General features: G+C 43.9%; 1 protein-coding gene across 1 annotated transcript; it reads right to left on the bottom strand.

The window, feature by feature from the left end:
- Positions 1-243: 243 nt before the first annotated feature.
- On the bottom strand, positions 244-11565 carry LOC118688398 (nucleolar RNA helicase 2-like). Its single transcript, XM_036385921.2, has 15 exons — positions 11429-11565; positions 10664-10930; positions 9901-9976; positions 9015-9193; positions 7426-7543; positions 6381-6566; positions 5755-5900; positions 4906-5055; positions 4213-4374; positions 3368-3487; positions 2552-2625; positions 2207-2366; positions 1764-1898; positions 1344-1388; positions 244-833 (listed from the first exon to the last, which is right to left on the bottom strand). Exons 1-15 carry the CDS (start codon positions 11531-11533, stop codon positions 615-617), a joined length of 2142 nt encoding a protein of 713 aa, XP_036241814.1. The 5' UTR covers positions 11534-11565; the 3' UTR covers positions 244-614.
- Positions 11566-12556: the final 991 nt, after the last annotated feature.

The following is a 12556-nucleotide window of genomic DNA, read 5'->3' as shown; positions in this document are numbered from 1 at the left end:
AGGGGGCTTCCCCCCCATGCTTTTGAAACTGCATTTCCTACCCCCATTTTATAAGGAATGATAATCTGGGCCAGAAACTAAAAACTACTATGTTTTAGGGAAAGAAGAGCTTCACTACAAATCCACAAAATTAAAACCAAATGGATTTCTTTTTCTTTCAAGTTTTCTCCTGCTGCCACGCTCCCCAATCCTCCCCACATCTCCATCTGCAAAATACTGCTTCAAATACGTGACAACAAAATATGAAGTTGTAAAATAATATTTAATTTTATCAGAAAATGTACAGGTTTGAGCAGCAATTCAGATCTATGTATTATACAGTGAACCAGGCTACAGTTTTGAACGCAACAGACATATTATGGAAAGATTCAAAGAGCAATATGAGAAACAAAAGAAACAATTATTTTTTTCTTGCAGGTTTTTTGCATTTTTTTTCCTTTGTACTTTTTTTTTTTAATGAACAGAACCTTGTTTATGAGCAAAGTAGTACTGACAAAAAAAAATATCTTAATGAAGTATTTTCTCCAATGGTACGAATACACAGAAACAGCCTAGTGTAATGTAATATAAAATACTTCAGTCCCATTTTTTTCTCACTTCTGGATTGTTGGAAGTTAATGTTCAAAGGCTCTGCTGAAACTTCGTTTCTGGCCTCTGCTCCTGAACCTGTTTCTACCAGAGCCGCCACGCCGACCGTTCCTGGAGCTGGAGAAGCTTCGGCCATTCCCTCCACCACTCCCTCCTCCTCCTCCTCCTCCTCGTGCAGACTCGACCAGCTCTGGTAATTCAGTGGCCACACACAAACGCCAGTGTTTTGAATCTTCCCACCTTGCCTGTGGGAATGGAGTCAGACACAGCAAGTTAAATTCTAGGAATACAAATACAGGGTATGTAATAATTATTAAATCTGCTCAAGTGAAAAGGTAAAATTGTGAGCTGACGTATGGGGTTCAAGCTTCTAACTGAAGGGATCAATAATTTTGGCATGGTAATACTAATGGCTACCAAGCAAAAATATGAATTCACTTTACTGTGGAGAGAATTCTGGGTGAAAACCGGAGGCAGGGAATACAGAAAAGGGGATTAAAGCTTGCTACCTACAAAGATGAATCCAGCACCACTTTTCTCAGTGCTAATGTTTCAAGTTACAGACTTTTGGTCACAGGGGAATGCCTTAGAAAAGAAACACTGTGAGCTTGTTCTGTTCTTCCACCAATCCCTTCCTAGCAATCCCTTTTGCCACCAGGAAAGGCAGGATAAAGGCTACATAATGTTTTCAGTCTAACCCAGTCCAGCCAGTTTCACCTTCAGCCTGCTGCACCCAGAATTTCCAATGAACGTACCTCTATGTCTTTTTGGTCTGCCACAGGAACATCAAAGCACACACCCTAAGAAGAAAGACTCATTTTAATGCATACAAAGTAAGCATTTTAAGATACTGCAACTAAAAACAACAGAGCCCACAATTCCACACCTGACAGGCACTTTTAGAACTCACTGTCCTAAGAAAAGCTTTTCTGTTTTGTCATTAAGGCAGAGTTAACACACTTCATACCTTATACCTGTTCTGCTATCCCCACAGCCATGCATTATCCTACCTCCTGAGCATGCCAGCAGAGCCCTAAGCACTAAAAAAACAGATTGAGCCCCAGCATCAACAGTGCCTGGAACAGAGAAAAAGACCAAACAGCTCCCCTGACGATTGCTAAGAAAAGGCTGCAATCACAAGAGCCCAGTATCAAAGAAAGCAAACAGCAAGTTACCATTTTTCCCTTGAGGAAACACATCCTGTTCACCTTCCGATCAATGTCATCACCCAGCACCTCTCGCAGTCTCCGCCAGGCATAGCTCATGTTGCTTATTTCTTCAGAGCAGCGTAGGATCATTGTAACAAATCCCTGAAAAGAAACGGGGCATGTTCCACTCAGGCAGAGGAATAAGCTTCAGCACATATATCAGACAGGAGAAACCTGCCAATTTACTGTTTAGTAATTAAATCTTCAAGTAGGTACTGTTACAGGGCATCAAGTATCCTTACAGCCACTATATTATTGCTTTTAACAAAATCAGTAGTTCCTAGTGGTTTAAGTATATAGTTCTTAAACAAAATGGTCAGGAGATAAATAATTCTCTGTTCACACAACACAGAGGTGTGTTGCTTCTTTCCAGTTCCAAGAGAAGCATTAAGGCATAGCCCCTTCCTTACCACATCCGAGTTCAGCAGTGAGCGCTGCTCAATGGAAGTAGCACCCGAAATATGGGCCAGGGCTGCAGCCAGAGCATTAACTGGTCCCTTCTCTTTTATTAGCAACTGAGCAGATTCTCTGAAATACTCAATAGCAGTCTGAGGAACAGAATCCAGGCACCTAAGTGGTTAAAGCAAAAAAAATATGAACGATTTATACACCATTAGGCTCTGGAATAGAAAAAAATCACAGTAGTCCAAGATTTCAACAGTGCTCAGGAAGTTCAAAGAGACAGTAAAGAATAATTCAAACAGCCCTTCTGAAGAAGGCAGGAGGATACAACAGGGCTTGAGTCCCACACACACCTCATGGCATCTTTGCTGGAAGCTTTTATTATGTCTGTTGCAGTAGGAACACCAACACGCTTGAATGTAATGCCCTGAAATTTGAAAGGCAAAAGACAAATAAAAATTGCAGACCATAAATAATTCAGTTCTAAAGAAGCAGTGCTGAACTCCAACACAACAAGCATTTAATTCTGTAATTTTTCTTCTTATTTTCATTTTTAACGTCCAATTTTTCCTAGTGAAAACTGTAAGGTTAAGATTACAGGAAAACAGTAACACTTAGAAGGATTTTATGTAACAGATCAGTTTAAATGTCTCAGTGATCTTAGACTGAAAACAGAAACCACTTGGGTACATTTCTGGGGAAAATAGAGTCCTACAAATTCTAAATTACTACTTTTAGTCTAATAGATTTGGATTTAAGTACAAATTCCAGAGCCTTAGTCTAAATGTAACACTGCTTTATGTGCCAGGAATAAACCATATCATCACAACCACATACTTAATTGTTGAGGAAACTAGCATATGGAACACTGAACAAAGTGCAAAAATGCAAGTAACAGCTCTCAGGGAAGCTGCACATATGAACATCACTGATCAGATGATACCCAGGGTGAACACCACACAGAAATACTGCGAGTTTTTCCTCATTTCCACAAGGACAACCTTAGTGGCATTTGCTGAAAGCAGTGGGTGTTAGAATCTGCAGTGCTCTCCCTGCTGCACAGTGACACTGCAGCCACCCTCCTCAAGGCACCCAAAGCTCCTTTGGGTGCTTTATGATGTGCAGTTGAAGCAATGAGAGTTTTGAGTGAGAAGCAAGCTGTACTGTACCGCTTTCTGCTCCACGTGTCTCAGCTGGTACTCCTCCTTGCGCTGGTAAAAGCAGATACAGATCCCGGTGCGCCCAGCGCGGCCCGTGCGCCCCGAGCGATGGATGTAGGACTCCACATCCTTCAGAAACAGAGGGCCTGTGAGTCACCTAATTCACTGGCATGTCATCAATTCATTGCATCCACTCCCTTGTGGCAGCCATTACAGTTAAGCCTGAACAATGCACAGTAAGTGCATCACAGAATTAAATCACAAAACGTTGTTTCACTAGTATCGACCAAACAGGCTTTTCCATAATAACCATCTAGGAATCATGGCTTGAAAACCAGAGCCATGAGCATGGATCAACTTTGCTTTATGCATCTCCACACATTTGGAGTGTGTGTACTTCTGCAACAATCCCATTCCCTCCTGCACATGCACAGGAGCGTTTTTGCAAGTATTAATATCTTATTCACTGAAACATTACATTGTTTCTTTTAAACCCTCTTAATTTCAGCACCAATGTTCTCACGGTTGTGGTCCACCCCTCACATTCACCCCCATTCAAGAGAATCATTCCTCCCACTGCTCCCAGCCTTGCAATCACCACACCCAGCTTCCAAGGAAGGCTTTGAACAGCCTCATAAGATGACATTTTAAGGAAATAATCTTTAAACATACTAGGGACTAACACACTCCCAAAAAATCTTTGAAGAAACTGCTTCTACATATCTGGATGTTTCTCTCCCTTAAGCACAAAGCTGATGAACTCTGTGTGATCAATACCATCAGCTGATAGCATTACACCACTTGAAAACAAGACACCAGATTATTACAAGACATGCAACATAACAGTCTCCTACCTTTGGTGGTGAGCTCTGCACAACCAGGTCAACTTCTGGGATATCTAAACCACGGGCAGCTACATTGGTTGCAACCAGAACTTTAAATGAACCATTTCTAAAACCCTTCAGTGTGATCTCTCTCTGCTTCTGAGGAATGTCACCATGCAACGACTGGCAATCCTGAAAAACAGTATTATTTTAGAACCATACCAAAATCCAAGACAGTGCTCCATTCTATGGTCAGTTTTGGGTACAAAATCTTGGTGTTTGATAGGCACTGAGTGGCAAGGTAAAGAAGAAGAACTGAATTACTCAAGTGCAATATATAAATATACCCAAGTATATTTTAGGTGTCTCACAATATGTACTCAGTAATTCTTATTCATATACCTCAAAGGCCTTTAACAATGGCAGGAAAACAGAACTGCAATGTGTGTCTCAGCTCACATCTAATTACTGTGACATATGAAAACCCTGCCCTGACTTGCCATCCACACACTCTATGCAATGCTTGGCTGTTTCAAAACAGTCATCTACAATTTTTGTTTCATGTCCACGAGAAAGAATGAAATCCTGTCTGACCACACACAAAAGCCTGCCCTATGCACTTTGAAACTCTCTCTTTAAAACTTACTCAGCATGGGTCTGGTATCAACGCGGGGTTGATACATCTCTGACAGGTTTTGTTACTTAATACACCTGATAAAATACCTGTTTGATTGAAGCATTCAGAGCCAGTTCATTTGCCTCCTTTTTGGTCTCACAGAAGACAATGGTCCTCCCATGGCTGCCACTGTAGACCTGGATGACATCTCCAATAACTGCAGCTCTCTGAGACCAGTGACACTCTATTGCCAAATGCTACAGAAAGAAATTCCAGTGATTAGCTTCTGTAAAGTTAAGATTCTTTTAAAATACATTTGGAACTGTTAAATACAGAAATAGTAAAGAGTTACACAGTTCCCTAATGGGAAAAATGTGCTAACTCACGACCCTGGAACATCCAAAATCCATAAGGTTCTTATTTATGCTCACCACAATTAGTCTAATGTTCAGCAAAATAATTACAGTAAGAGAAAATCAGGCCTCGAGCATATATGTATTATATATGTATTATATTCCATATATGTATTCTATTCCTTGCTATGGTATTTACTGCACAGCAAGCAAAGGGCTGCTGAGGTGAGATACTACAGGAAGGTTGAAACAAAGAATCTTGTATACAGAACAGCAGAAGGCAGCTGGGATGTCCATGGAGAATTAAAGCAGCAGCCTGATGTTCATGTGTGCTTTTTGCTTACAGCTAGGATAAATTCAGGTACTGCTTTTTTCTGAAAACCCACAAAACTGACAAGAAAATCTTCCCTCTACCTGTGATGTGAGAAGACAGATCCTAAACCTAAAAACAACTTGACCAGCTGTAACAAGCCTTATGCTTGGAAAAAAATCTCAAAACAACTTCCCACATCACTGTGATAATGCACCTTAGGAAGAGGTGACCTTTTGTAGCATAAAAGAAAAGGGAAAAAGCCTGAAAACATTTCACATGAGCTTACTCACTTCTACTGTTGTGGCAGCCTTCTGAGTTCTTTTCCCAATAAGGTCAATCTGTTCATATCTGGACTTCATGTATTTCTTAGCCACATCATACACCCAGTGTGGGCAAGTGGCAGAGAACAGCAGTGTCTGGGGATTGTCTTCAGAATCTTAACAAAAAACACAAAACAATGTTTCACAAACCTCATATATTTCACCTAACAGATGTACACAAGTTGATTATATGGGTGATTAAAAATGAGGATAAATATCAGTACCTAACGTAAAGAAGAGAATTGAGCTTTTTAAATTTATGCATTACCAACACCTGGAGTAAAAAACATTCTAGAAAGTCTAAATCATTTCAAGATTATGAAAAAGTTACTCCAGTCTGTTTTCAAGCAGTGAAAAGGGTAAAAAGCTAATTCCTTTTAATTTGAAGAAGTCCAAGCACAACTTAAAGATAGGTGCCAAAGACATTTATTTACAGACCTGGACTTCAAGCTTTGCACATGTTCTGTGAATGACTCCCACATATTCACAATACATTAATATTCAGTCATTTCTAAACAAAATCACCTTATACCTGAATTTTTACCAACTAAATTATTACTAATATTTCTTACTATTTGCTTAAATATTGAGATTACCCTTCTTGTATGCAACTCTTAAAATGTCTTCCACTTGCTCAGCAAATCCCATGTCCAGCATCTGATCAACTTCATCCAGCACAACGTGTTTGACCTTGGTAAGGTCCAGCTTGCCATTCTGCAGGTGGTCCTTGATCCGACCAGGTGTCCCCACCAAAATGTCAATGCCACTTCTCATGAGGTCAACTGGCAAACAGGGAACACAGAGGTAGCAGTGAACCAGGGAGCACTCCCTGCAATTAACTCATGGTAATTACAAAACAGCTTCTTAAACCATTCATAAGTACTCTCCTTACAAAAGTGAGAGTAAATGATGAACTGGAAGAGAAAATCTGGAAAAAATGTAAGGTAGGAAATCTACTTCTCTTCCTGAAGGACAAAAAAAAAGAACTTACCACCCTCCCCTCTCTCTGTGCTTTAAAGTAGCAATGCTGAGCTTCTTTTATTCTTTAGAAATAGTAAGCTCTTCCCAAACGATCTACTTTAACTGGAGACTTTTGAAAAAATTATTTATTTAACTATCCAAATTACTGAAATCAACTCCTTCCTGAGGTTCTGTAGTAGAAAAAAAATCATCCCTAATGTCTCAAGATGTATCACAATGAAAGAGCTCACTCTCATTCCTTGTTTACAATCACCAAGGCAGTAAATTATGCTATCACAACAATTTCTTCTCCACTTTACAAATCCTCTGCATATCCCTTATCACATGAAAAAACACAGTCACAGCTGTAAGACTAAACTTCTTTAATGGGTTTACAAGAACCTAAAATGGGTTTACAGGAACCTAAACCCAGATATGAGTTATATGCACAGCATACTCTGTTTCACTTTAATTTAAGGTATATGAGTAGATAAGTAACACCAAGAACATAAACTGAGAACCACAGCTATTTATCTCCCCAAGAAGATACATTTTGAACTGCTGAATTTCCCATGAACAGTCTGCAGCTCTTGAGTTGTGTGTGTCTGCAAAGACCCAACTGCACTTCTTAAATATGGCAGTCAATCAATACTTAAATTATTAGTCCTAAGAGTCACTTACTTTGTCCATTATAGGGAGTTCCTCCATAAAAACAACCTACTGACAGCTTCCTTGTGATATCCTTGAAATCTTTGGCAACCTGATTTGCCAGCTCTCTTGTAGGACAAAGAACTAGAACCTGCAGAGAAAAAAAGACAAAACTGATGATTTCTCAGCATGGCTTCTGCCAAGAAACCATTAGACTTCTGATCATGAATTTAGATCTGACTCTTTGTAAAATTAAAAAAAAAATCTGTTTACAATAATTATCTAAGCTAAGGCTGGAGAAACACACTGCTCTAGTTTCTTGTAGAGAGACTTGACTCTTGTCATTAAACTCTTCAACATACACTCATTTAGGACAAGCTAACTTCTTTTTGAACAGGATAGGTGGGACTTCAATCTCATTTAGCTTTGGCTCCTGAACAGACAAGCTACAAGTTTTCTTCTCCATGTGCATTTGCTGTTTGAACACAAGACTGAAGGACGTGGGTAACAAAAAGGCTTTGCTTCACAGTCCTGTGAGAAGGTGCAAGGAAGAGCTGTCAGCTGTCTCTCAGCTTCCCTGGGGCTCAGGGAAACATAAGTTCAGCCTGAGAGCTGCTGTGCTAATCCATACCCTGCAGAGGCACCCAGGGAGCCATCCTCCCTTGCAGTATGCAGCCCTCCCTGCAGGCAGGTGAAATAACTGTGTTCAAAATGTGCCTGAAGCACTGCTCTCCAACCTGGGATCACCTCACAAAGGGACATTAACATCCTTATCCCAGTACCTCCTCCAACACCAGAACTCATTACCAAGAGCAGGCATCAGTGCCTTATGGTAAAGTGAGGTCTGGAATCTTTTGCCAGGCTTATGTCTCCCTTCCTTCTCCAAAAGACTGTGCCAAATGTAGAGACAGCATTCTCAGTCAGCCCAGCAATGTGATGGGCAGATGCACACTAACCTGCTAGTGCTACTTTTGGAAGGCATTTCAGGTGATCTGTGAGATGACTGACAAGATGAAACAAACTGACAAAAATTATTAATGAGGATGAGCTCAGCTTTGGCCTCTCTCGTTTTTTTGGAGGCATCATAAGAATTCAGTGAAAAACCACACATGGTATTCTTAGCAGAATGAACACAGCTCATAACAAATCTGCATTCTCTGGAGCAGAAGCTTCAACATTTGGTGGTGTTCCTAGTGAAAACTAGGTCTATTTTTAAAACCTCCCACTGTTTACATGTTTTAGAAAGAAACATGTTTGAGTAGACAGCTTTTAACAAGCTGTCAAGTTACAATTAGTAACTAATCTGTTAGCAATTTAGGAGAAAAAGAAGCATCCAGGAGCCACTAGCCCTGAACTGGTAACGTGACTGAGCAAAATTATACAGGAACACGTTGTACACCTGTAGTTTTGGTCTCCCTGTGGCAGAAAAAGGAACTGACAAGTGGATAGAGCAGTTGTGCTGCTTGTTCTTCATCAGAGGCTGGGAGGCAGCACAGGATGCAGTGGACACAGCTTTCAAATCACCTTTAATGTGGGTTAGCTTAGCCCTGCACAGACCTGAAATACCTGAATCATTTAGATGTGAGACAAAGCAAATCCCCATCCTAGGCAGGCACTGTTACCTTTGGTGGACGGCCTCTTCTTCTTTCCTGTGAGTCTCCCTGAAGCTTTTCAATCAAGGGAATGGCAAAAGAGAATGTCTTCCCTGTTCCAGTTCGTGCTTGAGCAATGACATCCTTGCCAGAGTACACTGGGTTGAAGGTCTTCACTTGCACGGGGAACAGGTACGTCACTCCTCGAGCTGTGGCAATTTCAAGAGATTTCCTTAATATGGTCATTTTACAACTGTTCTTTTAGACTCTTCAGTGGAAATCACTGCAAGAAGAACTCCCATCAACTCTAGAGTAAGTCAGGAGTGTATCATCACCTCCACTGATTTATTTGATCACATGAGTCATCTGCAAAGAGTGCCCTGGGACTGTCGGTTTTATTCTGCCACTTCACCCCAGCAGACACAGTGCTAGCTAGGATAGAGGAAGTTATCAGCCTTTATGAGAGACTGTCAGCACTGTGCCTTTATTTATGCAATACTCCTTAGCTATCTGTGAAAACCTCTTCCTTTCAAATAATTCACACCTCAAAACCCCTTCTGTTCTTAACTCGTACCAATTCACATATAAACAAACACCAGATACTAAATATAACAGGCTTTCCTTTATTCACACCAAAATAACATTTAATTTAAAAATTCTCACACATCTTTATTTTTCCCTTGGCTCATGTTGTTTAGAAATTTTTGCAAAGGCTGAACTGGACAACACTGCAAACAGGAAATTGTGTGTTCAAAGGTGTATTTAGAGCAGGCAATCAATGTCTGCTGCACAGCATCCGTGCTTGTATAGGCATGAGTAGAGCACATCTCAAAGCTTATTGATCCAGGGGGTTTGAGCATAAAAACACAACAGAGATCACTGACATTCCATGGTCACACCTTACCAAGAAACTTACCTTGAAGAAGCTGGACAGTTTCTTTGGAAATAGAAAAATTGGAGAAAGCACCCTCCTTCTGTTCTCCAGTCAACTCCTGTTAGGTAAACAATAACTCAGGTAAGATTCCACATGAGCACCTCATGACTTTTAGTAAATTCAAGGTAATTCAAGTAAATTCAGCACAGGCACTGGTATCATACTCTTCAGGGACAGTGTCACAGCTGCAGCTAAAGAGCCTTCTTTGTTTTAACATCCTATTTCAAATTTGGACAAAGCTAGCAAAAGTGATCTGTAGGTTAAAGCTGTTTCATATCTAACAGCACAGTAAATGCAAACCACTCAAACCAAAACTGCAAACAGTGAATTAGAATCACACAATATCATGAGTTGGAAGGGACCCACAAGGATCAAAGTCCAACTCCTGGCTTTGTGCAGGACAACCCCAAAAATCACATACACCTTGTGATGCTGAATCATAATAAAGCTGTATCTCAGTGCAATCTGTCTGTCCAGCAACAGCCACCACAGCACCAGGCTGCTGAAGTGAGGAAACCACGATGCACTGATCCAACACCTCAGCACTTTCACAATTCAAAATTCTTGAAAATTCTTGGCAGATTGAACAATTCAAGAACTTTAAATCTTGACATTTTACAGCCCTTTCAACTGATTAGGAAAGGGGGGGAAATGGAATATAACCCTTCTAAATTTGGCCGTGTTACATTGCAGGAGTTAAAAGCCCCAACACATCACTACAACTAAAACCAGCCATGAGCTTTACCTGATCCTGCTCGCTCTCACTTTCGCTCTCACTTGACGTTTCACTGGAACTACTCTGCCGGCTTCTGCGGGAGGATTTGCTGCTAAGGGACAATCTCGATTTCTCCAGGCTCTCCTCTTTCGTGTGACCGTTCTGTTTACTGACACTCTTTGATTTCTTGGGTTTCGGGGCATAACGCTCCTCATCCGATTCCTCGCTGTCATCTGTCTGAGTCTTTCCCCTCTGAAACTTGTCCCGGCGTTTAGATTTCTTCTCCTTTTTCTCCTTCTGACAAGGCACAGAGCAAATGAAAACACACGCTCGTGGATCCAAGCGACACGGAACAGAGAAGAGGGCGCAGAACAGTTAAAGCTTCAAGTGCACGTTCTAGTTACTGACGGGGGCGGTGGTGACACAAGGCAACAGATCCCTGCCGGCCGCCGCCGCTCAGGAGACACGTTACCGACCACGAGACAACCGGGCCTTGGCTTTCGGGGCGCTGCCCCGCTCCGGCTGCCGGGCAAAGCGCGTCCCGGGCTCCCGGCCGGCTCCGGCAGGCCCAGCGCGGCCGGCGGGGCCGCCCCGACACGCGGCGAGGAGGCCTCGGCCCGGCCCGCCCGCGCACGTGGCCGCCCGGCCGGGGCCGCCCCGCGGCCGCGCCGCGCACGCCTGGCCCGGCTCGCGCCACCGGCGGTGCGGGCGGCCGCCACCCGAGGCCGGACTCGCCGGGCGCCGGCCTCAGCGGGCGGGCGCGGCCAGGCCGTACCCGGAGCCCTTCCCTGGTACCTTGTGCCGCCGGCGGCCGCTCTCCGGGACCCCCTCGGTGTCCATGGAGCAGTCGGAGCCCGACTCGGCCCCGCTGCTGCTGCTGCACCGGGTGGCCTCGGGCATCTCCGCTCGCCGCCGCCGCTCCGCCACGCCGCGCTCCGCACCAGCCGCGCGCCCGCCGCGCGTCACGCTCCGAGCGGCCCCGGCGCACGCCAGCCAATGGACGGCGGATCCGGCAGCGCGGGGGCGGGGCCACGCCGTCCGGCAGCCAATCGCCTGTGGCTGTCGGCGTAGGACCACAACTCCCGGCGTGCCACGGGAGACAACGCGAGGACTGCAAGTCCCGGCGCACCCCGCGCGCGCCGCACGCCGGGAGGGGGCGGCCGCCATGACAGGTCCGCCATGACGCGGCCGCCATGAGGGCTCGCCATGAGGGCTCGGCCAGTCCCGCCGGCCCTGGCAGGGCCCTGCCTTCCCCAGAGCAAACCTCCGGCAGCTTTACGAGCTGACGGCTTCAGCCTCCGTAACTACCGCAGAGTAGTGAACTACCGTTCAGTAGTAGTGAAAAGTCTGAAGTAGGAAAGGGCACTGTGAGCAAATGACTAAGATTTAAAATCCACAAGCGTGTGGTGATACGCAGCATGAGCCCAGCACAATCTGCTTGTAGATAAATCGAGAGGAAGAGGTCAAAGTTAGCCTTGGGAAGTAAAGTGTGTGAAGCAATCCTGACAGCTGGCGGGATGTGGATTCCTTGGGGAATGGGAAGGGCAGGAGTAGAGCAGGGGCCTGGCCCACAGCAGTGGCACCGGCCTCAGCTGCTGCCTCCTGCCACCAGCGTTTCATTTGCAAAGCCTAAACCCTGCTTGACAGATACAAACACACCAGGCAGACTGAGGATAGCTGAGAGTGCTGCAGGACACGGGCAGAGAACCTTGGGATTGAAGGAATTTTTGTAGTACCAGGTGCGTGTCTCGTTCATTTGTTCTGTTTTCTAGCAGGGAAAGTGAAGCATGTGCTGATTTCACAAGTAGGATTTCACGCATGTTGCCTGTTTCACACTGTAACTTTGCAGAGTTACACTGTGAAACAGCCAACAGCAATTCCTATTGGAGAAACAAAGCCCATACATATCAGTGCTCAATGAAG

Source organism: Molothrus ater, chromosome 8 (genome assembly GCF_012460135.2).
Source record: "Molothrus ater isolate BHLD 08-10-18 breed brown headed cowbird chromosome 8, BPBGC_Mater_1.1, whole genome shotgun sequence".
NCBI lineage: Eukaryota > Metazoa > Chordata > Aves > Passeriformes > Icteridae > Molothrus > Molothrus ater.
This window is presented reverse-complemented; position numbering and strand designations above follow the sequence as displayed.

Excerpts from the sequence above, each read along its gene's own strand:
- LOC118688398 (XM_036385921.2), bottom strand. The coding sequence starts at position 11,533 with ATGCCCGAGGCCACCCGGTGCAGCAGCAGCAGCGGGGCCGAGTCGGGC. Across the intron at positions 10,931-11,428 it reads GCGGCCGCCGGCGGCACAAG|AAGGAGAAAAAGGAGAAGAA; the intron begins GTACCAGGGAAG and ends GTGCCTTGTCAG. Across the intron at positions 1,389-1,763 it reads GTTTCCTCAAGGGAAAAATG|GGTGTGTGCTTTGATGTTCC; the intron begins GTAACTTGCTGT and ends CTTTCTTCTTAG.